Source organism: Gossypium hirsutum, chromosome D03 (assembly GCF_007990345.1).
Source record: "Gossypium hirsutum isolate 1008001.06 chromosome D03, Gossypium_hirsutum_v2.1, whole genome shotgun sequence".
NCBI classification, from domain to species: Eukaryota; Viridiplantae; Streptophyta; class Magnoliopsida; order Malvales; family Malvaceae; genus Gossypium; species Gossypium hirsutum.
Window position 1 is genome coordinate 12276371 of NC_053439.1, and position 27149 is coordinate 12303519.

At 32.2% G+C, this 27149-nt stretch overlaps 1 protein-coding gene across 2 annotated transcripts; it reads right to left on the reverse strand.

Moving 5' to 3' along the window:
- Positions 1 to 17220: 17220 nt before the first annotated feature.
- On the reverse strand, positions 17221 to 19043 carry LOC107950041 (CASP-like protein 3A2). 2 transcript variants are annotated; one of them, XM_016884789.2, is made up of 3 exons: positions 18607 to 19043; positions 17682 to 17820; positions 17221 to 17597 (listed from the first exon to the last, which is right to left on the reverse strand). In XM_016884789.2, exons 1-3 carry the CDS (start codon positions 18912 to 18914, stop codon positions 17382 to 17384), a joined length of 663 nt encoding a protein of 220 aa, XP_016740278.2. In that variant the 5' UTR covers positions 18915 to 19043; the 3' UTR covers positions 17221 to 17381. The 2 variants fall into 2 exon arrangements, with proteins under 2 accessions (XP_016740278.2, XP_040945697.1); XM_041089763.1 differs by having other exon boundaries at positions 18678 to 19040.
- Positions 19044 to 27149: the final 8106 nt, after the last annotated feature.

Below are 27149 nucleotides of genomic sequence, written 5' to 3' on the forward strand. Positions count from 1 at the left end.
TTACCAGTTCACAAGATCTGTCACATGCTATCGATAATCAAATATAAAATATAAGTACCTTTAGTAAAACTTTATAACATTTAATCATTTTCAAATATCAATCAACCAATTCAAAATTTATATTCCCTATTAACATGACCTGAACTCGAACGGATACACGGATCCCAACCAACACACTAATTTGGCACCCAATGCCTTATCGAAAAGTCCGAAGTAAATAGAATGCACTTAGTGCTCATTGCACTCATCGAAACATCTGAAGGAAAGTGTACCTTGCGGTCATCGACATATAGCCGAAGTAACCCATACCTATCCTATGGCATGCCAAATATATTTGACTCTGCCTGAACAGTTAATACAATAAATAATTTTTCCAATTTCATTATAAGTTCACTTCAAATTCTATCAATCTAAATATATCATCAATTCATATTTCATGTTTTACCTCAATTTCATATATAATATCATAAATCATAAATTATACTACTTTTCATTCTATTGAATTTAGTCCTACACCTCGATGATCAATCCCAATTATATCAATTCAACTAAATTAACTATTTTTAACTCACCTTAGTACCATAACATGCAAACCATCATGAATATGAAACAAGTAAATTGATCTGAATCATAAAAATACAAACCGCAAATTTGAGTTACTTGCCGTCAACTCTCTCCTTCCCTTTCCCTCTCGACGACCTTGCGTCGTCTTTAGCTACAAACAATAATCCAAAAATATACACAATATCAAATTCCATATCAAATCACATTCAATTACAAAGTCACACATATTTTTCAATTTTTCAATTCAATCCCTAAACTCAGGTCAAGCATAACTTTCGATCTAGACTTTTAGATTAAAATCTAATTTCACATATATTCATTAGGGACCTTCTACTTTCCATTCCTATCAAAATTTCATAATAGCTTTGCATTTTATTCAATATGTTCCCTAATGTACAAAACTAATAATTAGGCTTTACAATTAAGTCATTTTTCTCAAACTAAGCTTAATTTATATCAATTTAATACTTAAATCATTCAGCTCTCAACAATGGCATCTTATCAAAAATTCACCAATTGATCAAATTGATCATTGGGTTAACTTAATCAAGCTCTTATGATAAAAAATCTATAAAAATAAAAGAAAACTGGTTAGGGACTTACTTGAATTAAGGACCAAAAGTTTTAAAAACCTAAAAATGGCATAAAGCTTCCTCTTTTCTCTAATGTTTGGTTGGCGAAGATGAAGTTTATCTCTTCATGCACCAATTTTCATTTTTATACTTAGATTATAACTTAATTTACTTTAATTAATCATGTTTGAATTTGAAATTAATCTTAATTTACTTAATTAAGCTACACTCATCATTACTATCTACTAGAGAATGTGTTTGTACTTTAGATAATTGCAATTTGAGTCTTTAATTCGTTTTTCAATTAAAAATCCATAGCGATTAAAATTTTAGAATTTAGTCCCTGGGTCTTAATTAACCACATTTTTTAGTAAATTGCTTATCCAATTTTCAATTCATCTATACATTAACTCTATAAATATCTTTATTCAATATTTATGAACTTGGTTTACAGAAACAAGATTCTAAAACTGCAGTTTTCGATACCATTGGAAATCAAGTCATTACAATAGGTCATTTGACTTAAGGGAATTAAGGATCCCCACTATCAATATATATTCTTGGTTAGAAACTTCTTAGGTATTGGGAAGGGCATATTCTTGCCCTTATACAATTTTTAGTTGGGTTTTCATTTACCATTACATACTTGGTTTGTGAGGGTGTTAAAACTTTTCGATGTGGCATTGAGATAACTGACTAGGGACTTATGGTTCCAATTGGTGGCATACTTCTTAGACTACTGCATAAAGGAAGAAGAGCCACACCTTAGCAACTTTTGCAACCTCTAATTCTTCCAAATTTCCCATAAGTAAGGCTAGCAGAGCCTTTGCTATTTTCAGTAACATAAGGACATAAGTATTCCATTGTTGATAAACAAAACAACTAGAACCCTGATAATGGTCAATACATATACGTGTAAGGTAAATTTGGTGTCTTCTTTTCTACAGTTACGTGTTTGGAACTAGACCTTAAGAAGTTGACATGAAGGTCCAATTTAGAAGATGAGGTTACTATGGCTAGTTCCACCACTACAAACATGGGTCATGCTTTAACTTTGCCAGATTACTAAAGGCAAACCTTTTTTGGGTTCATTGTCTCAAGGGGAAGAATTCAAAGTGATGTGGCCTCATTTGTCGTTGATAATTTTTGGGATTGGATTAATGTTTTGGCCTCACATTTACAAGCTAAGGGCTGTAGTTGGAAGCCACTAATGAGATTGGCCAAATTAATTACAAGCACTTTAAGATAGCCTAAGGGTTGTTACGAAGTCTTTCTTAGTAGTTTCTGGAAAAAATCTAGTTTGAAAATGGTTTTCTTGCATAACGAGAAATTAAAATTTTAAAAACCAAGACGTTTTATGATATTTATAGGAATAAACCTTTTACCAAAATCACATCTTTGTTTTTAATTAGATGGATCCTTGTCATTCTCAGATTTCAACGGAATGACCTTCTCCGTTGCTCTTGTACCATAAATTGCTTCTAGTGTGGGCTTGAATGAACTCGAATCAAACACAGAACCGAAAATTGTTTACTTTACATTTAGTGGAAAAGCAAATCTATCTTAATAGAATCTTGTAGAATTATTTTTTCGAAAAATAGAATTTATAATTAGAAAATAAATTCTCACTATTTTCGAGTAGAATAACAATATGTTAAAGTTGTGTGTTTAGCCCTACCAGTGCCATCTATTTATAGGGAGAAGAAGTAAAACCCTTATTGAATTATAAAAGTCTATTTTGCGTGATAAAGCAACAACTTGACCCCAATAATGTTGAAAGTGATTACCCTTAGGTACGTAGAGAATTTTCTAAAACAAAAAAATAAAGTGGACATTACCTCGAGAAAATTAGGAATTTTTTAGGATTAATTTTTTTTAAGGGTGGGAGAGTTATCATACTTGGTTACCCTAAATGGCTTAAAATTTTGAGAAAGTTAGGATTAAATTGAAAAGACCAGCAAATTGTCAAACTCTATTGGGGAATTAGGGAAATCCTGGTAACTAAATTGTGAATAGTTAGATTCCAATTCTAGGTCAGTTAGACGGGAACCGGCTGGTTCCCAAAAGTGGGTGACAAAATGATGAAGAATAGGTGGTGGAAAGGGTCGGTGAGGACCTTGTCTAAGGAGTATATATATGGGAAATAGTGGAGACATAATTCTCTTACTTTTGTTTTTAAGTCTTCACCTCCCCCTAGAGTCATCTTTTTTAGTTGCTCTAAAAAAGAAGGAAATACAGATGAAAGAAGCTCTGGATGTCGCAAAAAAGGCTTGAATCTAAGCTTGGTGGTGGAGAAATTGAGAAATTGGTAAGTTTCCTTATCTTCTTCTACGTTTAAGAATTGAGGAAAGAAGTAGAATAAGACTCTCAAAGCTTTTGTATAATTTAAGATTTGGGGTTTCTGAGAATTTACCACCATTGGTTTAACCATAACATGGTTGTCATGCTTAGTCACCAAGACAAAAGAGGCTCTGGCGTTTGGATTAATTAAGTTGTTTAAGATGAGAAAACAAGGAAAGTATCCAATCTTTGTCTTCTATTTTTTATATGAAGTTATAAGAAAATATCATGTTAATGCTGATCGTAAATGCAGATTGATTGTTGAATGAATAATCAGCATAGTACATTACTTAATGATGCACTGCATGCTATGCATGACTAATGCATGTATGATATGAAAGGGGTGACTAACTATAGGTTAGGTGAAGTTAAGAATGGGAAAAAAGGATGGTTTTGTAGATACCACCATTTGATCTTTTTGAGTGCAAACCGTAATGTGCGAAGCTCCAGGCCTTGCGGAGGAAATACTATAGTGTTAGAGCATCAAAGTATAAGACAGCAAATGAATGGATTGAATATGATGGAGACAATGAATAAAATATCATGGTTTGGCCATGAGACCGACCAGAGGCTATACGCCTAAAATGAGTAAGACTGTAGCTGAAAGATGCTATAACATCATAACAGAAATGAGTAAGACCATAGTTGAAAGATGCTATGGCATCATGGTTGTTAGGACTAAGACCATAGCTAAAAGATGCTATGGCATCCTTTGATAGTCCGCTGGGACATTAAACATGAGGATTATAAGGTGTAAGACCATAGTTGGACTATGGCAATTCAGGTAGTCCATCAGGACATCAAACACTGGATAGTTCGATGGGATGTTAAGCATGAGATAGTCCAATGGGACATTAAACATGGGATAGTCCGGCGGGACGTTAAACATGGTATAGCCTGATAAGACGGTGAACACGAGATAGTCCGATGGGTCATTAAACATGGAATACTCTATTAGGACAAAAAACATAGTATGGTCTATCGGGACGGTAAATAAGGGAAACTCGCTAGAGAGTTAGACATGGGAATCATATTTGAAAAATCCGCAATTTACGAAAGATGCTAAGGTTGAGATCAGAGACCGCGTTGTGCAAGGGATGGACGTCACGAGAAGAAATGAGTTGGTGTATCTCAGGAACATAAACCACCGGATTAAGAGGGGTACCAAGAATGTGTCTCCACACCCGACAGTGTGAAAAGGGAAAGGAAACTCCTCACTTAAGGAGGTAAACATGGTACCTGTAAATACCAGCCACTAAGGAAATTATGGAATTCTCACGCGATCTAAACAAGCACAGATCAGTCAACGGTGTGATGCAATCATAATTTGTAAGATGATAAAATATTAGTCGAAATATTTAATAACCTTATCAGAATTTTCAAAGGAGGAAACATATGTTCAAGGCCAAACGGCCAGCAAATCCCCCTAAGGAATAGTGGAAAGTGGAAGTGAAATATAGCCATGGGGAATGACCGGGATTTTGAGGAGCTTTCAAAGGTTAGAACTGTATGTTCTAGGCAACCCCCATAAGACATAGATCGATAGAGCACAAGCATTCTGGTACAATTAGGGAGCCTTAGTTCTTTAAATCAGTGAGGGTAATGAAATGTGGGAAAGCTCGCAAAATCCGAAATCACTTGGGCAATCTCCAAGCGTATCCCACTAGATATGCTAAATGCAAATAATATGGATTTAAATTTTGAATTGGACACCTTGCATTTTTCTTAAATTTTGTATGCATATCTCACTAAGTTTTCCTGAACTTATAAGTTTTTTGCTTAAATGCAAGATATTAAAAGATTCAAAAATCGTGGGGGACCAAGCCAAACTTTGTTGGGAGTGAGGCAAAATGTGGAGGCTTACATGTGTATAGAGAGGCACCCGTAGAGGCTTTGCCTCAGGGTTTTAGTTGTCATTTTAAGTTTTCAAGCCTTGCTCTAGAACTTTTATAATTTATCAAAGAAAATGAAGCTTTAAAGTTTTTATCATTAGACAATATAATTTGATTAAGTAACTTAATTCAAAAAAAAGAAATTTCATCAAGTAATTCGGGTTATTGTGGCATTTGATACCTGGATTCAACGAACAGGTCAGGCATCGAGTGTTACAACCTGGGTTATACTTACATCAAAGTATACGAGCCACGCATACACAGTCTTTAATCAACTCAGGATTAATGTATGTCACACTATGACCATCACAAGTGAATAAATCAATAAACGGATTCAGGATCTATTCTTCTTGGGTCCATTCTAATGCACTGTCAACCCAGTCAATCACATCTATGTTTCTATCTCCTAGGAGTAATCCGCTCTGATTTCCAAGATAAGGCATCTCTTCAATTGGACTTAATAAACGGCATATTAGTCTTTCAATTAGTTTTCTCAATTTCGATTAGACTAACGAAATGTTTAAGTTCATTTACTGTTATAAGTTGTCTTTCTATGTTACGATCCAACCACATAATACCACTTAGTATTTGTTTAAATATTAGACAACTAGTGAGCCAATATTTGCTTCAGTTTTGCTTTGTATGCAAAAACCACATTAGGAAATTATACAAAGTATATTAATGTAATCCATGAATAATTTTATTAACCAATCTATTCAAAAAAATTACAAGGTTTACAAACGAATATACTACATTTAGGTTACAAGATCCAATATTCTCCCATTGACCTAGTGAAGTAGATGAGTCATATTTTGTATTCCCATGCTCTTAATGTGTTTCTCAAAACTCCTAGCTAGTAGAGTCTTGGTAAACGGGTCTGTAAGGTTATCCTCAGATGCAATTTTGACTATATCCATGATTTCATCTGCAACTGCCTCCCTTATGATGTGATACTTTCTAATATGTTTCATCTTCTTGTGGTTTCTCCTTTCCTTGGTATTAGCTAATTTCGCACTGTTGTCACAATAGAGTATGATAGCATTTTTCATTCCAAGAACAAATTCAAGATTTGTAAGGAACTTTTGAAGCCATGTTGCTTCTTTTGTACCCTAAAAAATAGCCACATATTCAACCTCCATAGTGGATTCAACAATATAACTCTAGAGTTCTCCATACAATAGACCTGCCGCTTAGGACAAAAACACAACCCGATGTCAATTTCCTTGAATCTCAACACGTTTGGAAGTTAGAATCAGTATATAAAATAGGAGTAAGATCTCCTCTGGAATAAACAAGCATATAATCCCTTGTTTTCTGTAAATACTTGAGTATATGCTTAACTGCTTGCTAATGTCTTAGTCCTAGATTCGATTGATATCGACTCACCAACCCCACTGTGAAACAAATATCTCAACATGTGCATAACATATCATACATGAGACTTCCTATTGCTGAAGCATAATGAACATTTCTCATGTTTTCTCTTTCTTCCACTATCTTATGGAAATCCTTTAAAGAAAGATGAAATCTTGATACAGAAGGTTGGTTTCCCTTATTCGAATCGGTCATTGCATAACGTTTCAATATCTTGTCTATGTATAAAGCTTGAGATAATGCTATCGCTTTGTTCTTTCAATCCTTTAGGATTCAAATACCCAGAACAAAATTAGCTTTTCCCAAAATTTCCAATAAGACATTTGGCAATATTCTGGGACTTGACATAGTGAAATTTTGAGAAAATTGTGAAACAAGTCAAATAGAGAATTTCTATGAAAGTAAACTTGTTATTGGAGTTGGAAAATCAATGAAAATAATTTTGTATGTAAAACATATGGTAAAAATTATTAAATTATAAAATCTAAAAAGTTGGAATAAAATGAAATTTTGACCAATATTGTTGGCAATATTGTTGTTGATTATTTGGTATGATGATAACTTGGAATGTATTGGAGTTACTGGAATCACTTTTGTACCAAATTGGAAAAGATTTGAATAGTCTAAAGACTAAATTGTAAATTTCCCAGTTTTACTAAAAGAAGGGTAAAAGTGTACTTTTCACCATCCAAGGATTATTATTAAGAGTTAAATGTGACTAATGATTTTTGAATTTGATACGTGCCTATTTTTTGTGAAAATTTTTGTTAAGAGGCGAAATGGGCAAAATGATAATTTTACCACATAAGGGCATTTTGCTTATTTCTTAAGTATTTTATAATAGAAATATTATCTTGAAAAAATAATTGATATATGAAATGAATTTTGAGTATTGAATGTGAAAGAAATGGTGAGATAAAGTATCACGAATTTGACTTAGATTTTGACCAAGTGTGACTTGGTCTTATTTGATATTATAAAAAACAAAAAAAAACTAGTATTAGTTTCTTATTCTAGATATGCCTCCCTCTTCCTTCATGGGTTCTTCTCTTTTTAATTTTTCTTGTCTTTCTTTTCAAATTTTCTTAAGATCTCAACCCTAAATTTGAGTTCTTGTTAAAATAACCTAGAAAGCATACTCCTTTCTAGATTAAAATCCTCCACTTTTAGCTAAGGTTTGTATGGCTCTTGAGAGAGAAAGTTGAAGCTAGAGAGAGAAAAATTCAATAAGTTGGTGTGTTTTCCATCTCTCCTAGCTTGATATTTGAGTGTGGTTGCTGAGAGAAAACTTGGAAAGTTATATGCTAATAAATGGATATATTTTTGTGTATAAGGAAATGAGGAAATAATGTGGAATAGAATCTCAAGCAAGGTGAGGATGGATTCAAGTGATTGAAAGCTTTTATTTTTAGTATGTGTGCATCTAAGAGGAAAGTACCCTTGGATACTTTTACTTTTCCTATACTAACATACTTAGGAAATCGATGATATTGTGTAATAAATATGAGAATAGCGGTGTAATGAATGTGTCTAAATACCATAGGTTCAAATGTTGAAACTAAGTGGTTAAAAAATGTTGACTTAATTAGTCTTGACCATAATGCACTATGAATTATTTAATTGCCATGGAATTGTTATTAATATGATTTGGTAATTGTGAATGATCTGCCACAATTTATTGTGGCGAATTTAGCTCTTTTCACTACTTAAGGAGATTATACTCAAGTAATTTTATATATTTTATGTTCATTTTTAATATTATTTAATTTTTAAGTTTAAATTGAATAAATTGAGCTTTTGTGTTTTTTTATGACCTTTTAGGTCGATCCGGGTCTAAAGAAGAACAAACAAGTTGATTGAGTATGTAGGGCAACAACTTAAACCAATGAGTTAGTGGACTACCATGGATGTCACAACATCCAAGGAGAAAGTCATAACATTGAAGCAAGCCTCAACATTTAGCCGATTTTCCAACTCAAATCCACGAGGCAAGCTACTAGAGACAATGTCATGACATCAAGAAGGCAAAGTCGCAACATTCCACCTAAGTCCCAAAGGCCAAGTATTTTGCCAACAAATTTGTGACATAGATTGACGAGGCTAGCAATTCTAAAAGGGTGTTTTCGTCTGTACAATCGCACTTAACCTATTAAGCAACTTGTAATTGACCTAAATAGGTCATAATATATTAACACTATAATTATCAGCTCATGAGAACAAATTTAAGAGGAATTATTAGTTTTATTCTTAGTTCTTTTCATAGATTCATGAGGGTTTTAGAATAGATTTAGCTTCTTTTTAGTTACCGCAATACTTTGATATTTTCAATTAAAATTTCTTTTTAGTTTTTTTTGTTTCTTTTATTTTCTGTTACAATTTTCTCCAACACAACAATCAATTAATTGTTCATGGGTTCAAGCAATTGATCTCCAAATCAATATTTTTGGATTTCTAGGTAACTCTTTCCTTTCTATTTTATTTTGCATTTAATTGAATGTTAGATAACTGGGTAGGAATGTTTGCATCTAGAATGTTTAGTAACTAAACCCTAGGTTGGTTGATTGACTGCAGTGGAAGTGGTTAGATAGGATTTAGGGTTTTTAAATTGGTTAGTTGGATTAGGTTGAATATGATTAAACCTTAAAATTGATGACTCTAAGAAGTAATTTAGGTAGATGAGACCGAATGGGTATTCTACTTAACACCAGTTCAACCTAGCCCTATAATACCCAGAATGGGCAGGTCCTATGTTGGGCAAGTAGCCGAAGGAATCTGAGTGGCGCAGTCCTATCTGCCCAATTGACGCCTTTGGCGTATACTTAGAGCAATTAGTTACTTATAAAGTATAAGGTAAAGAATGTTCTCTGGAAGGTACGGGTATGTGAAAAAGAAGGGAATTGTAAGAGTATTAAGGGTTCTTTTTGTAACAAAGATAACTCCAAAGGTAAGGTACACCAAGTTTGCCTAGTTACTATGCAAGTTACATTTTTATGAGATGGTCAAGAATGAACGATGGGGTAAATCAAATATACGTAAAGATTATAGACTCTTGTAAGAATAACCTTACAGCTATTATCCCCTGAAAGGGCAATGTTTAAGGTTGATGATGCGTGTTAAATTCCACTATGGAAACATGGGTTTTCTATATATATACCTTGATATGAGCTTTAGAAAAGAAAAGGAGAGAGAGTGTTATCTTTTTCCTTCTATTTGAAAACACCATTTTTGTCTTACTTTAGAGCTGATAGGGGATCTTTCTTGTTAAGCTAAAACTAAGGATTGAAATTCATGTAAAATGTTGTTTCATATCCTTGGTAAGTACTATGGACTTGCATGTTGACTTCTGAAAGAGTAAGTATGTTTTATGTATGTAAATAGTGATATTAGATAGTAAGGTGTTGTATGGAGTTTATCTGGGTTTCAGATGGTAATAAAAGGTATATGAATGAGTTTTAATGGTATCCTTATGTCTTACAAGGAGTGAATTGTTGAGATCCCATTATGGATGTTTAGATCTGAAGATCAAGTTGCTATTCGTGGGTGTAAGATGAGTCCCTAAGCTGACTCTTGCATGTATCCTATTTATTTGAGATACCTCTATAAAAAGTAATCAAACTACGAATTTGAATCTAGGAAAGTATAGTATGATGATTATGTAATATATGAATGTTTGATGGGTTTTCATGAATAGTTATTGTAAAATCTAACAAGTTTCAGCAAGTGAGATGAACTTTGAAGTTAAAGCATGGTTGTATGAGCATGTCTAGAAACATGTGCTAAGATCTATATGTTAGTCGAGTTATGAGGATGAATCAAAGTAATGAGTCAAAAGGGTGTCAATGCATGAAAAGTTTGTTAAGTGAGTGTACGTCTGTTTCTGTGAAGTCATCCAAAGGAGTCCGTCGGGACTTTAAACATGATTATCTGGAAAAAGAAGTTCATGACACCATATCGTGTAAGACCATAGTTGGTGGGCTATGGCATCATATGGAAGGACTATATCGTATAAGACCATAACTAGTAGGTTATGGCATCATATAGAAATAACAAAAAGAAGGTTATTACCTAATAGAGTTCTCTGTATGACCCAAAACGATGAGGGTCAAACCTCACGTAATGTGAGTTTAGGCGAATCCCTATTGTGAACACACCGGAGAAATGAAAGCCTTTGTGGCAATATATGACATGGAAGCCTTTGTGGCAATCTATGAAATGGAAGTCTTTATGATGTATCTGAAATAGAAGCCTTTCTGACGTATCTGAAATAGAAGCCTTTGTGGCAATCTATGAAATGGAAGCCTTTGTGGCAATCTATGAAATGGAAGCCTTTGTGGCAATCTATGAAAAGGAAGGCCTTTGTGGCGTAGTCTAAAGGAAGGCTCTTATGGCAATCATCTAAAGGAAACGCTTTTGAGACAGACCCTAAAAGATAAGAATGGTAATTATAACAAACCCTGAAGAAATGGTATGTGTGGCTAACTCTGAAGGACTGGATGGTATGGTAAACACTGAAGGAATAGTACATATGAAAAATACTAAAGGAATAGTACATATGGTGAACTCTGAAAGAATAGTACGTATGGCAAACACTAAAGGAATGGTACATGTGGCGAACACTGAAGGAATAATACATATAGTGAACTCTGAAAGAATAGTACGTATGCAAAAACTAAAAGAATGGTACATCTGGCGAACACTGACAGAATAGTACGTATGGCGAAAATTGAGAGACACAATTCCGTAAGAAATGTTGTGGCAAATTTATAGAATGAACCAAATAGACTAAAAGATCAACTTGATCAATAGTTTTTTGTAGGTAGGTGTTCCATAATGAGAACAGTTAGGGTAATCACTAAAAGGTTGGTTGAAGAATACAAATAATGTACCAAAGATGCTAAGGGTTAAAAATGGTAACAAAGCAAGGTATGGCGCTTATGGTATGAAGAAGCTAGGTACTTGCCAAAGTCAAGTCAAAGAATGAAGATCAATGAGATGATAGTGAAATTCCCAGATGCATTGAATTGAGACAATACAGGTAAATGAAGGTTAACTCACTAAGTTATCATGAACTTACCTTTGTGTATTGTGTTACAATTAAGTTGATTGGGTTTATGCTAGGAGAAATGACGCCAAAGTTACGCCAAAGGTGGTAGGGCAGACTATTGTGCATATAGAATGTGTTGGCAACACAATTGTAGTCAGTATTATCACTAAAGGATAAAACTAATAGAACATTTTAATTAAGTTATGATATTTTCCTGTAAGTCCTCGCTATTTAAAGTATTGTACAATGGTTGTAAATATCTACAATACATTCAGTTGTAAGTTGTTGGAATAGTATCCTTAAATAAGATGTAAATGTTGAAATTTAGTATGTTTTGTTTTAAGAAAGTCTGTAATAGAGTTGTAATACCCAATATTCAGATCCAGCGAATTAGATCCGGTCGAGGGCATTACATGCTTGATTTAATTCATCAGGTCAAAAGATAAGTGAGTTAAGTCAATCAATTAACTTAGTTATAGACTGAAAGGTTGATCGATTGTGAACATCACAGCAATAATGTACAAGCGTACACTGTTGATGCTAGTATAATAGACAAATTTGAGTCTATCGGATATCGATTCCACAAGGATGGTTGCCTTTTGTCTATCAATGTCAGTGTAATAAATAGATGGGAATGAGATAAATTGTGAAAGTAGTTGTTGAAGCAATAACTTAAAAATAATAAGATAAAATATAATATTGATAAACTGAGATCCCCAACGTGAATATTCAACAAAATGCTAAGTGCTCACAAGGTATAAAAGGATAGGTGATTGTCGATGCATTAAATTGCAATGATTATATTACCAAGCTTAACTTCTATATTTAATCAAAGACTTAAACATGCACATTAGTCACGCCTTCCGATGATGGCAATGGAACACTATTAAGAACAACTGGATTAAATTCCTCTAATCCCCAACCAACTTCCATTGTCATGCTTGTGAGCTTGAACTGTCACTGCACCTTTCAGTGTTAGTGACTGCAATAACACTTCCGTGCTAAAACACATTCAAACCCAAGGATTAAATAGTAGAAGCAAGATTGAATAAAATAACATTTAACTCAAAAATCATGTATACTTTCGTACACACATGAAATAGAAAGTAATCACCATTATTTAGAAAAGAAAAATAAAAGAAACAAGTGGAGAATACTATTCCTAGATAACTCGACTTGATTCTCTCTAGTACCTCTTATGTCGCACTCAGGGCTCCTCGTCAAAAGTTGTCTGCATCCATTTCACGTCGGTTCACCTATAGAAAACTTAAGCAGCCATAGCCGAAAGTTTCAAAGGATAAGTTGAAGAAGATGATAATCCAAAAAACTCTCATGCCCCTCTTTCTTTTTTCTCTTTTATGTGAATATTTATCTTCTTCCAAATAGTACAGGTGTCATTTCATCAAAGTCCTGCTGCCTCTGTACATACAAGTTGGTTATACCAGACTGGACAACTCATACATTTTTTTTCTCATCCGGACAGCTGTCAAATGTATCTGAAAATGCTCATGCAGCGACATCAGTACCCAAATATGAAAAAAATTAAGGATAAATAGGCTAACATCCACTGAGTTATAAAATGTAATTTATCGAACTGAAAATGCTAAAATATGTGCTAAAGATAACTAAATAGGTACAAATTAACCAATAAGTAGGGAGAAAACATATGTTCTTTCTAATACTATCAAATGTATTAATTAGGTTAATTGTTAGCTAATCAGTAAAAACCCTTAAATTTAAGTTAATCATAAACACGGAAGTTAATCACCCTTCTTTCTACTTAATCTGATTGTTAATTTGGTGTTCTTTCTTTTATGCACTTTAGTTCTTTTCTACAAAATCTCTATTTTAGTTTTAGTCATAATATGATAAGTAAATTAGTATCTATTTAAACCTAGGTTAGTGTGTTCTTCCTTATTGTTAATTTAGTTTAAACAAACTTCCATTGGGTACGATCCTCAGAATACTTACGTGTTTCGTTGTAAAAAAATTCTATATTACAATTTGACATGTTCGCTTGCAGATACAACAGTATAATTCCATATTTGATTATAGATTTCTAAGCCTCAGCACACGCATGCTGGGGTGCGGTCAGTGAACAATTTTGAAATGTGTTATCAATGAGGACAATGTGGTAAGATGTCAATATGACCAATTTCACGATCATTATGTCAATAAAATCTACCTTGTACAACAAATGAATTTGGTATGTGATAATGTGTATATGACTTATAAATTTAGGCTTAATGTGAAGATAGAACATTCAGTATAAAATATGGTCTTAAGATTTGTAATTAAGATGTTTTATGATTCTATGTTAAGAATGTATTTGAATTGATGATTTGTAAATTAAACTTTGGTTTAAAATCACTTTAAGCTCATTTTCATGATGAATGTTGGTTTTAAATGTCACTTGAATGTGTTTGATTTGATTTAGAACTTGTTGATATGTTTTGGTAATGTTTAAGGATGTTATAGAGTGTTTTTTTTATTGATTTTTGCTCTAGAGGACTCAAGTTTCGATACTTGGCTCAGTTGTTTCGGAATAATTGAGTTAAACAACAAAAATGGGCATACTGGAGCGAATGTATCAATACATCTACCTAGGTACCGATACATCTAGGTTAAACATGGCTTACTACACTATTTTGGTTCAATTTGACTCATGGGGGCCCATTTTAGGTCCCAGCGCATCCGATCATCCTTGAACCTCTTATAAATGATTTTAAAATTTTTTTAAAGCATTCAAAACTATTTAAACTTGAATTTATTTTATTTTATTAAATTTTTTTGAAGTTTAAGTTATGGTAAAACTCTTATTTTGCTTAAATTGAAAGGTCTCAATTTGAGCCAATGAGCCTAAAAAACTTGCATGTTCTTAAATTGTGTCCCCATTGGTATTTCATGATTCAAAATGATTACAAATTGCATTTATATCTCTCTCAACATTGCCGATTTTTTTAAAGAATGTTTCCGCGATAGGAAAAAGGGGATACTTATATACAAAGGGAAATTTTGTTAAGTTATAAAAGTGTCACCGTAGCATCTCTCATCCATACTGTATAACAAGATGGGTGAGGTGTGTTATAGTCAAGGAATCTTTAAGGATGGTGACCCAATGTGTAGGGATTATTATTTGAGTTTTGCCTGCAATGTGTAGGGATGCTGTATGGTATGTTTGACTAATTCTATACCCAAGGGCCAAGGTGTCTCCAAGTCACATTGGGGTTGAGATTAATTCTTATTGGGCCATGAGTGTTAAACGTAAATGTTCTCAACAAGTTCACTTTTAGGATTTGAACTTATATTCTCATTTTATAAGTAATGCCGCTACCACTCCGATTAACAATTTTGTGAATATGTAAAATGTGTGTATATATTAATTAAAGGTTAAATGGAAGAGAGCTGGCATAGGTAAGGCAGAATATATGATATATATTTGTATTATTATGTAAGTGCTTCACTAAATTTGGTGTGACTTGATTTAGTGATATCAATTCAAATAAAATAAAATATACAAAAGCCAAAATATAAAACCTAACCTAATATATATTTAAAAGGTTACGTTAGTAACATTCTTTTTCTAATAAATATAACTTTTCCTATTTTCTCTCATAAAAAAACAAATGTACTAAAGATAATCAACTTCTCCAATAACTTTTACTTTCTTATAAATATTTTATTATTATAAAAGTGGATGTCTATTAGAATAAGAAACTTGATGTACTATAGGATTCTAACGTCCATTAGGAGTAGAATCTTATTTCATTTATGCTTCTCATATTTATAAATATAGATATTGGAGAAACATTGTAAATATAACTTTTGGTCACTAAAAGAATTACTTATCTTTGTTCTCTTATTTTCTTGTTCTTTATTCCTTATTTTATAACATACTTTTCGTTATTTTAATTATCTCATTTATTATAAAAAAAATAGTTAAAGTTCAATACAAGTCCCTATACCATATCAAAAACTTCAATTTAGTCATTCTACTATTAGAAGGAATGTTCTAGTTTCTGCACATTTGAAAAGCTAACATTTTAGTCTCTACCTCTACACGATAACTATGCATTAATGGGATGGCGTGGCTTAACAGCAGCTGATGTGTCATTAAATCAAATTTAAAAGATTACTAATCTTGAAAACAAATGGATAGACAATAGTTTTATGGTGACTGGTGTGGTTCAAACTACAAATAATTTAAACACAATAATTATGTACAAAATAGAATCTAAAACAATTTGGGGGATGTAAAAGCAAAATCAATTTGTTACCTCTACTCATTCTTCAAAATTGTTGTTTAGATTTTTTAATATAATATAATATTTAATTTAATGTCACGTTAGTCATCGTTAAGTTGTGTCATTTCATTAACAACAAAATTAACATGCAAGGAATAAAATGTCAGTTTTTCAAACATTCAGGGACTAATGTATTTCTTTAAATAGTAGATAGATTAAAATGAATTTTATGATATATAGGGAAATGTACTAAACTTCAACCTAAAATTTTCATCATTCATTCTTTTTTTTTAACGACACTTATAAATAATTATTGAAAATAATCATTTTAAAATTTTGTAATTAAAATATTAAAAATATAATTAATTTTAAAAATATTTATTATTTTAAAAATTATCTTTTCACAAGTGTGATGGATAGGTTAAATGAGATAACTCAAGTGACGTTAAGGCGAAACATATGGGATTTTTATATATCATCTGAATGCAGCAGTATCATTGGAAGATTTATCATTCCCAATATCCAATATTATTTAGCTCATCATCTTCATCTTCAAGTCATGCAAATTCATATACATTATATCATACACTTTTCACGAAGCCTAGAACTCAGATGACTGACGTGTATATGAACCTTTCCAATAACTGTTGCAGACCAAATTTTCCCTGAAAGACTGAACATATCTGTATACAATATTAACAACACAATTATTTAAGATTTTTTATTATTTAATTGTGAATTTATTAAAAAGTCAGTATTTATACAAAGAAATAAATATTATTTTAAGGCTGTTATTGTTTTGTTAATATTTTTATATAAAATTTAAAAAATAAATGCATATAAAGAGTTTCATATCCAAACCATTATAACTTTGAATTTTTTTCGTCTTTATCATCTCAATCAAAATAATATTTTATTCTTTTTATCAATATTTTATAAAGTTATTACATACATAAAATCTTGAGCAACAACTTTTTTAGGTTTTAAGAAATGTTTTTATGATTTTTCTTTAAAAAAAACATTACTTAATAAAATTTTGACATTATTAACAATTATAATTGATAATTTTATCTTAATTTTTCTTAAAATAATGTTACTGTAAACAAAAAATTAAGAAATATTCTTAAGATAGCTTACTCATGCTTTGTTAGTGGGTGGAAATTAAAGCTAGGTTGTCAAAGGAGGGATAATTAACTTGAAAGAGGCATGCATACGTCTTTATTCCCTCTTTTACAAACGGCACCATAGCCACCAAACTTCAACATCCATGAACAAAACTAACTAATAATAAGCTAAACTAATTAATTAAACCTTGTACATATATATATGGCGAGAAGATGATGAAGTAAATTCAATGGGTGGAGAGCCAGATTACATCCTGAACAGCGGCGGCAGCGTACATAACACAGCTGAAGAAAGTGAAGGCTATTGAGACGGTAACATGATCGCAGAAGCTATCCAATGACTTGCAAAAATTGGGCAACGCTGTGTGTCGGATTCCGGTTCGGTTCAGGTTGGCTACACCCGATGCTGCCGATCCAGCACTCATCATTGCATATGCCAATATCTGCACGCGTATATATCATTCAACAATAATGGATCAAATTAAGGGCATGCATGTGTCGCATGAACATGAAGACATGCTATATACCTGATCTCCAGCAAAAACAAGCCATGCTTGATTTCTTGAGGGAATCACTGGAGATTTCTTCACTAGTAGCCTCGAGCCGGCAATTAGTAATTGGAGCAAAGAGTAAGCTGTTGCAGTCGCTGTTACTCCAACAAGATATCTGTTTCATAATTAATTAATTAATTAATTTACCAACAAAACTTCAGCATTTTCCTTCTTTCAGGTCGGAAAAAGTTACCCCACCTTAAACTACTCAAAAACCAACACATGTTCATGGAAATCAACCAAAGGACAAATAATGTATGGGAAAGCTTCAAAATGTATCGGGAAACCCAGGAGAAAAACGTTTACAAAGAAAACAAAGGGAATCCTACAACTATAAAGCATATAGTATTAAAATGGAAAATCCAACACTCACGGGTCTGAATTCTGTTCATTTCAAACAAAATTGCTTACTTCACCCCGTTAATTTTTGTCAAAAAAAAGCATAGAAACCGCAATCTAAGGGATTATTTTATTGATAAAAATGCCAATATAAAAAAAAATAATTAATGGAGTTTGATTGCATATAAAACTATACATACAAAGACAGCTCCCGATGTATTTTATACTTGATATTGATCTCAATTCAAGCATTAATTATGTACACAAAAATAACAGCAAATTCCAAGTATTTCAGAATTTTTAATTTCTCAACTAGTTAAACCAAAGGAGTGAAGTGATAACCCTATTTTTTGCCCCTTTGGTCGGTGAAACAAGATGACAAAAGTAACCGAAAGATCAAAAGCTCACACACTTAATAGGACCCCGTTAGGTGAGCTCTCCATTTTCCTTCACTTTCTCAGCAAACAAACAAACGAAAACTTTCAACTTCACAAGGTAAAGTAAGAAAAACAAAATACTAGAATGAAGTTGAAAGATGTAAATTAAGGTTAAATATACTTACTCAAAGGAGTAAGAGAAAGACCATTTGGAGTGGAGCTGGAGCTGAAATCCATAGAAGGAAGCAGCGCTAACCTGACGGGCGGTGACCATGACCGACATGGCTGTAACTGAAGTAGCCATGCACAACAGCCGGAGTGTCAGCACCACCACATCCCCTTTCGTCAAGGTTCCTCCAGTCTTGGACCTTACACAGGGCTCACCTTGCCGACAATTCTCCTCCGCCATCACCTTGGCCTCCGTCAGCTGCCTCGGCGTTGCAGATGGCGGTGGTGGTGGCGGTGCCGGCTCTGTTTTGTGGCCATTCATCATTATCTCTCAAAGCTATGTGACTTTCTTTGAAATGGGATATATATGTTTTGTTGTACAAGATTAGTGGATGAAGGAGCTACCCGAGAGGGGTTTATAAAGGGCAAGCAGAGCGTATATTTTATCGAACATGACTTGCTAAAAATATATGTTTTATTCCCTATGTGTTTGTTTTACGTAAAAATGATTATTGTTCCAACAAAAAGGTTCTTTTATGTTTTCTCTTTTTGAATAATATAAATAATATTTTAAGAGTCCCTTCAAGGAACTTAATTTTTCTATAAAATTAATTTAAATAAAGTGAAATATTATTATATTATAATATTTTTTATTTTTAAAAAATTAAAATATTAATCTCGAATATTATAATTTTCAATATTATTAAACATTTATATTAATCATATAATAAATTATTAATATAATTAATATTTTTATTATTTTAATAATTTTTAATATTGTTTTTTATTTTAATAATAATTTTAAATTTTAAAAAATATTCTTAATTTTTTATTAAAAATTTTATGTTAATATCTTAATAATAAATATATATCACAATATATAAGGACACATAGTAATAAATACTTCATAGAATAAAATATGAATATTTTAATAATATGAATATTTTAATAATACAGACATAAGTATTTGTTTAATTTTGCTTACCTTCATTTATGATTTCCAACTCCAATGTTTTACTATCCATTCTCGTGTATTTATATATTAGTTTTTAATGTCATAAGTATTACATATGATATGTTTAATATATAATTAATTTTTTAAATCTTGTACTTTTAATTGCAATAATTAATATAAGAGAATATGACAGAGAGAAATAGGCACACAACATTTATTATTGCAATTCAGAAAATAATTTTACTCTGCAGAGACTAGTTTAGTGAATCATTTAAAAAAACAATCAATCTAGAAATCTATTTGCTGAAGTTTGATCTACCTGGCTGCCACTAGACATACAAACGTCTGGATTGAAAATACTGTAGCAAAAAGATAATAAAATTAATCAGTGGTGTCCGCAAGTATACGAGTCAAATTGTAATATAGTAAAGTGTTACAACAAAACACTCCGGAAAGTATTCTGATGATCGTACCGAAGAGGTTGAATTAAACTAAAATCAATTTTCTACACTAACAGGGCTAAATAGTAATAATCTAAAATTATATTACGAGAAACCAAAATAAAAATAATTAATCGAAATAACATAAATTAACTATAATTAAATACAACCAATTAACAATCGAAATTAATCCAATAACATAGGCAAAAGATTAACTTACTTCAGTGTTCCTAATTAACTTTAGAACTCGGGTTTTATCGAGTTAGCTATTAATTAACCAATTATTACATCTCGACCTCTAACTAATTAACTAATCAACCAATACACGCTTATCTCTTGACCTCACTTTCTTGACAGAGATAAATTATGATTTACTCAGTAAACATATCTCTTGATCTCGTTTATCCTAAATTACTACCTAGGATCGTCAATACTAGGGTTTAATTGCACATAATTTAAGACAACTAACTCAGACTCAAACACTAATTCTTTCGTTAATTATTCCATATCTACTCGTTAATCTCCCTAAGGAAACTAGCCACTCATGAATCTAGATGCAATTATCCCTAATTTCATAATTAACATGCAAAGAAGAAAGTTAAATAGAGAATGAATGCATTTTTATGTCAATTTGCTCCCAAAAGTCAAATTTCCTTTGACAATTGTGAAGACAATTCCAATTCTAATTGAAAACTAAAAAGAAATAAATAAAAACTACTTAATTAAAGGCTTGGATAGAAATCAAATCCAATTTAATCAAAGAAAAAAATTATGTTTATAAAATAAAAAGGACTAAATCAAAATGAAATAAAAAATTGGAAATAAAAACCCGAAGCTAAACTAAGTGGCTCATTTCTCCAAGCCTCCAAAAGTGAAGCTAAACACACCTATTTATAGCCAAAATTGCCTGACCTAATTTGGTTATTAAAGCTCTAAAAACTGATAAATATTTATTGTGCAAACAAAAATAGCCCTAGCTTAATTAGTCTGATTTATTTTTTGGTGTCGTGACACCACAAGATTAGTGTCGCATCACTGCCTTTTGAGGCTAAATTCCTTGGCTTCGAAGTCCGGTGTTGCGACACAACATCTCGGTGTCGCAAAGCTATCATCATTCTTCATGTTCTTAGCCTGAAACCAGTGTCCTACACACTTGAGTAGCTCGCTAGTTCATCCCTAGGACCGTATTGGCCTATTAGGTCATCACATGACTAAAAATTGCGTTAAAACGCTTATTTTGTCGAAATTAAACTTAAACTAATAAAAACTAAAAATGTAATAAAAGCATGTAAAAGAGCTAGAAAACAAGCTCATTAAGTGTCGAAAAGACTCTAATTTTCCACAACTAATTGTGATAAATCACTACCATTACATAAGAAACAATTGCAGCCTCAATAAATATCCCCTACTTGTTACAATCACTTATCTAAATTCCTCACCTATAACAGATTTTAACTCTCCAAAAGGCCTATAAAGAGTGCAAAGAAAAAAAATATGAAAATTAATAGTAGTTACACAAGAAAATAAAGCAAAAGCACTTTAAAAAAGATGCATTGGACATATGCATAGGTGTTGCCTATTTATAGGCAAATATGGTAGCTTCTCCAAGTAACCTTAAGCAGATAAAATCACCATTTGAATTGAAATATTATCCTGGAAAATACCTTTCATTTTGCATTTCAATTAGAGTCTTCATATCCAAATAAAACAACCAACTTGGTCTTTGATCTACCGTCAAATGTAGTAATAATTTCGATCTATTTTTGCACTTAAGAAGCTTCTTTTCTAACCAATTTAGTATTTTATATTAGTTTTCTATATTTAGTACTTTCTATTAAAATTTAGTAAAAATAAGTGTTTTTAACACATTTTGTGAGCGTTGTAACCTATTAGGCCGACATAGGTCTTAAGTAGTGCTAATGCGTTGAATTGAGTGTGTAGGGTGATGAATTATAGGCTCAATTGACATGGGAGCAAGGGACAAGTGATGCAAAAGCTTCCTAAGCCATTAAAGCATGAAACGAACCAAAGAATGCGTGAATCACATGTCGTGTCGCGCCATAGACCTTGTATGGTACGACATAGGGCCGACGTGGTGCCCAAGTTTTTTTAGGCTATTTTCTTCCATATAATCGACTTTATACGAAGACCTAAGACGTGTTGAAGACCTAATTCAGATAGCCAATGATCCTATAAATAAGAAATTAGGGGTTTCATTTAACTAAGTCATCTTAGACGCCTTCAAAAACCCTCGTAGATTAGGAGTAGGATTAAACTTAGTTTTCTTTCAGTTTTCATAAACAACTTTGTACTTTCCTTTTAGAATCGGTTTCGATCCAAGAGTTTTTTTATAATATTGAAGTATTTCACTTATTTGCCTCTGCAAGCAATGACATTTGTTATTTTGATCGAGAGATTTTCTACTTTGTTCTTCATTTGACATCAAATCCAGGATTATTCTAATCTCTTTTCTCTTTTGATTTAGTTGTGTTATTTACATGTTTTATTCAATTGAGATTAAGAGTATGAATAACATAAGTGGCTAAATCCCTTAGGGGAGATTAATTAGTGGATAGGGACGTGATTAACGGAGGATTTACGGTTTCCTGAGAGGATTAATTTGTTGATTATGCGTTCCTAAACCCTAGGCTTGACAACCGTAGTAAGTAATCATAGGTTAGATAATGTCAAGAGATAAGTCTAACCAAGTAAATTGTAGTTTATCCTGGTTGAGAAAGTGAGGTCGGGAGATCAGTAAGTATCAACCAATCGAGTTATTAGTTAGAGGCTGGAAGGTAATAATTTGTTAATCGGTAGTTAATCCAACATAAAACCCTAATTCAAAGTTAATTACAAACCTTGAAACAAGCTAATCTTCCTGATTGGTTTTATCAATTTAGTCATTTTTTTATTTTCTTGTTTATTTATTTTAGTTATTTAATTTCTCTTATTAATCCCTTTTATGATTTGTCATAATATATGATTTAATTATTACTATCTAGACTTATTATTGTAAAGAGATTTTCTATAGGTTTATTCCATCCTCCCTTGAGTACGATTCTCGAATTACTTATCATTTTCCATTGTAAACACATATACTATATTACAATTTGACCTGTATACTTGCAGACACCACTGCTTTAATTTCTTATATTTTTGGTGTGATCTTTTTACTATAAACAATAACACATTTATAGGCGGTCAGCCTCAAGTGAAAGAGATAGAAGATAATGATAAGAATTGGATAGGATTGTCAATCCTTCCTCTTCCACCTCTCTTAAGTTCGATCAACAACATTAAGAAGAGATAAAAACATAACTTGAGGATCATTTGTCGACTAAGTAACATATCATGGAGATCAAAGTAAAGAATGCTAGCCTTAAACTGCACATAGGTTGTCCTGAACAGATGTTCAAACTATTGTCGCAATTCTAATTCCGTTAAAGTCATGACAAGTTTATCATAAAAGAATCTATGAGAAAATATATTTAATTTCTACATTCAACGGATTCATAATTAATGATTAATTTAATTTTAGTTTTAAATTTCAATTATTTAATTAAATAATAATTCAAAAAATTTAAATTAATTCTCAAGTCATTTTCATACTTAGTGAGAAACCACATTCATTTCTGAATGTAACCCATTTCTCTAACTTTATAATTTCTATCCAATTATGTTCATTTGATTCAACATGCAATTCATTTATGGTTTCAACGAGCTAGCTGAGGGACTGATTGGACATATGTAAATAAGGTTCAAATGATTTAAAATTAAGTTTAAGCTTTTCGCCTATTAATTATAAACTAATTTAGACACAAAGTCATTTCACTATTGTATCGTGACTGAGCTCTCCCTAATAACATACCCTTACAAAAACTACTCGATCAGTGTTCATCCAATGACCTTGTCATAAGTGTGTTACCCTCATAGGATATCCTTAATCTCTTTGGGATAAATACATTCTCCTAAAATGATATGATTTTATCTCAAGGTAACCATTACATCTTCCTTCATGAAAAGTTAATTACTATCAAATAATAATTAAGTCATTCATCACAAATACAAACGATCCATGACCACGTTTACTTTTCATATATCATGTAATGCTAATGAAAGGATATCATTTACCCATGTCTTGGGCTATGAATTCCACTATTGTGAATGATGCTACATACTGCAGAAGTTGTATACATAAGCACCAGCTTTCAATTTCTTACCTATTTGAACTCAAGCTTTTACTTACATCAAAGTATACTAGTCACGCATACATTGAAGAACTATTCTACTTGGGTCCTGTCCGATCTACTGTCAGTCCAGTCAGTCACATCTATGTTACTATCTTTTGGGAGTCATCCACTATGATACTCAAGATAAAGCCTCTCCCCAATTGGACTTGATAGACAATATATTATTTTTTCAATCGGTTTGTTCATTTCCAATTAAACTAAGGATATGTTTAGGTTTATCTACTAATATAAGTTATCTTTTTGTATTACAATTCGACCACATAATATTACTTAGTATTAGTTAAACATTAGATAACTGAGCTAATATTTGTTTTCATTTTGCTTTTCATGCGAAAACCATTAAGGACAACATATAAAGTGTATTAATGTAATTCATGAATAATTTTATTCAACCAATCTGTTCACGAAAATACAAGTTTACAAACAAATATACTACACTTAGAGCACCAAATCCAACAGTCTCCCACTTGCACTAGGAAAGTAGATGAGTCATATTTTGCATTCCTATGCTTTCCACATGCTTCTCAAAACTCCCAGCTAGTAGAGTCTTGGTAAACGGGTCCACAAGGTTTTCTTCTGATGCGATTTTAACTACATCCACGATTTTATCTGCAATTTCCTCCCTTATGATATGATACTTTTGATCAATATGTTTTGTCCTCTTATAGTTTCTTGTCTCCTTGGTATTAGCTATTGCCGTACAATTTTCACAATACAGTGTGATAGCTTTTTCCATAATAGAAATGACTCCAAGATCTGTAAGGAATTTTTGAAGCCATATTGCTTCTTTTGTAGCCTCAAAAGTAGCCACATATCGGCCTCTATTGTGGATTTAGTAGTACAGCTCTACTTGACACTACACACGATGGACCTACCACCTAGGACAAAGCCACAACCTGATGTCAATTTCCTCGAATCCCAACACGTTTGGAAATCTTAATTGGTATAGTCGATAGAAGTAAGATTTCCTTCGAAATACGAAAGCATATAATCCCTCATTCTCCGTAAATACTTGAGTATAAGCTTAACTGCTTGCTAGTCTCTTAGATTGGGATTCGCCTAATATCAAGTCACCAACCCTACTTTGAAATAGATATATCAACGTGTGCATAACATAGCATACATGAAACTTCCTACTATAGAAGCATAAGAAACATTCTGATGTTTTCTCTTTCTTTTGTTGTTTTAGGAAAATCCTCTAAAGAAAGATGAAGTCACGATATAGAAGGTTGAGTTCCCTTCTTAAAATCAATCATTGCATAATGTTCCAATATCTTTTCTATGTATGAAACTTGTGATAATGCTATCACTTTTTTCTCTCGATCCCTTAGGATTCAAATAATTAGAACAAAATTAGCTTCCCCAAGTCCTGCATGCTAAATTATTGAGTTAACCATAGTTTAACCAATGAAAATGTCTCTACTTATTTCCAATTAGTAGAATGTCATCGATATATAGAACTAGAAAGACCACATTTCTATCCCCAATAAAATTATAAACACAAGGTTCATCTACAATTTTCTCAAATCTGAAATTTTTGATTGCTTGATCAAATCTTTGATTCCATAAGCGAGATGATTACTTAAGTCCATTGGATCTAAGTAGTTTTCAAACTTTATGCTCTTTTTCTTTAGCTATATATCTAGTGGGTTGCATCATACAGATGTTCTCTTCAAGATAGTCGTTCAAGAATGATGTCTTGACATTTATTTGCCAGATCTTGTAATCGAGAGTCGTCGTAATGGATAATAATATGTGGATTGACTTGAGCATGGATATCAAAGAGAAGGTTTCTTTGTAAGTGATACATTTTTTCTAAATATAACCTTAAACTACAAGTCTGGTCTTATAATTTTCCACTTTTCCATCCACATTTATTTTCATCTTATAGATATACTTACACCCTATTGGTTTTATCCCTTCTGGTAACCCTACAAGTTCCCATAGTGAGTTTAATTGCATAAAATTTATCTCAACTTTCATAGTTATTTCCCAAAGCTTGGAATCAGCACCCTGCATCACTTCATCAAATATGAGTGGGTCATCATTTTCTTGTTCGACAGACTCAATGTTTAAAACACTTCCGCCGGGTTGGTAGAACTAAGGCCTGCAAGAGACCCTCCCCCTACAACAAAGCTCCCAATGTTGTTGGTTGTTTGAAGGCCTACTATTAGGAGTTGGTTCTTGAACCATTTCAATAAGACTTTTTGTATTTCCTGAAAGTTCCTTGAGTACTTATTTACTTCAAGGTTTAAAGTTTTTATGTAACTTTTCTCAAGAAAAGTTGCATTAGTCGACACTATCACTATTTTTGGGGGGTTATAAAACAAACCACCTTTTGTTCCCTTAGGATATCTCACAAACATGTACGATTATGTCTATGAATCCAACTTCCTCGCATCTTTATCCAATATGTGGGCTAGGCATCCCCAAATCTTTTAATGATTTATATTTGGCTTCCTATCGTGCCAAAATTTGTGAGTTTTAGTTGCAACCTTAGTTGATACATCATTTAGAATATAGCAAGTTGTTTGCAAGGCATATCCCCAAAAGGAAATTGGTAGCTTCAAATAACTTAACATCGATCGAACCATGTCTAACAAGGTTTAATTTCTTCTTTCTACCATGCCATTTGTAGAGTTTTCGATGTGATTAATTCGGATAATATCTTATTCTCTATGAGATGCCCTAATAACTTGTCCAATAAATATTCCCCTCCTCGATTAGACCGAAGTGCCTTTACGGGTAAACCTAGTTGTTTCTCCACTTCCACGAAACTCTTTGAATTTATTAAAGGTTTCACTTTTGTGGTGCATACACATAGCCATATCTGGAATAATCATAAATAAAGGTTATGAAATAATCATAACCACCTCTTGCATTAACATTCATGAGGCCACATACGTCAATGTGCA

Excerpts from the sequence above, each read along its gene's own strand:
- LOC107950041 (XM_016884789.2), bottom strand. The coding sequence starts at position 18,914 with ATGATGAATGGCCACAAAACAGAGCCGGCACCGCCACCACCACCGCCA. Across the intron at positions 17,821-18,606 it reads TCTTTCTCTTACTCCTTTGA|ATATCTTGTTGGAGTAACAG; the intron begins GTAAGTATATTT and ends ATTATGAAACAG. Across the intron at positions 17,598-17,681 it reads TTGTTTTTGCTGGAGATCAG|ATATTGGCATATGCAATGAT; the intron begins GTATATAGCATG and ends ATACGCGTGCAG.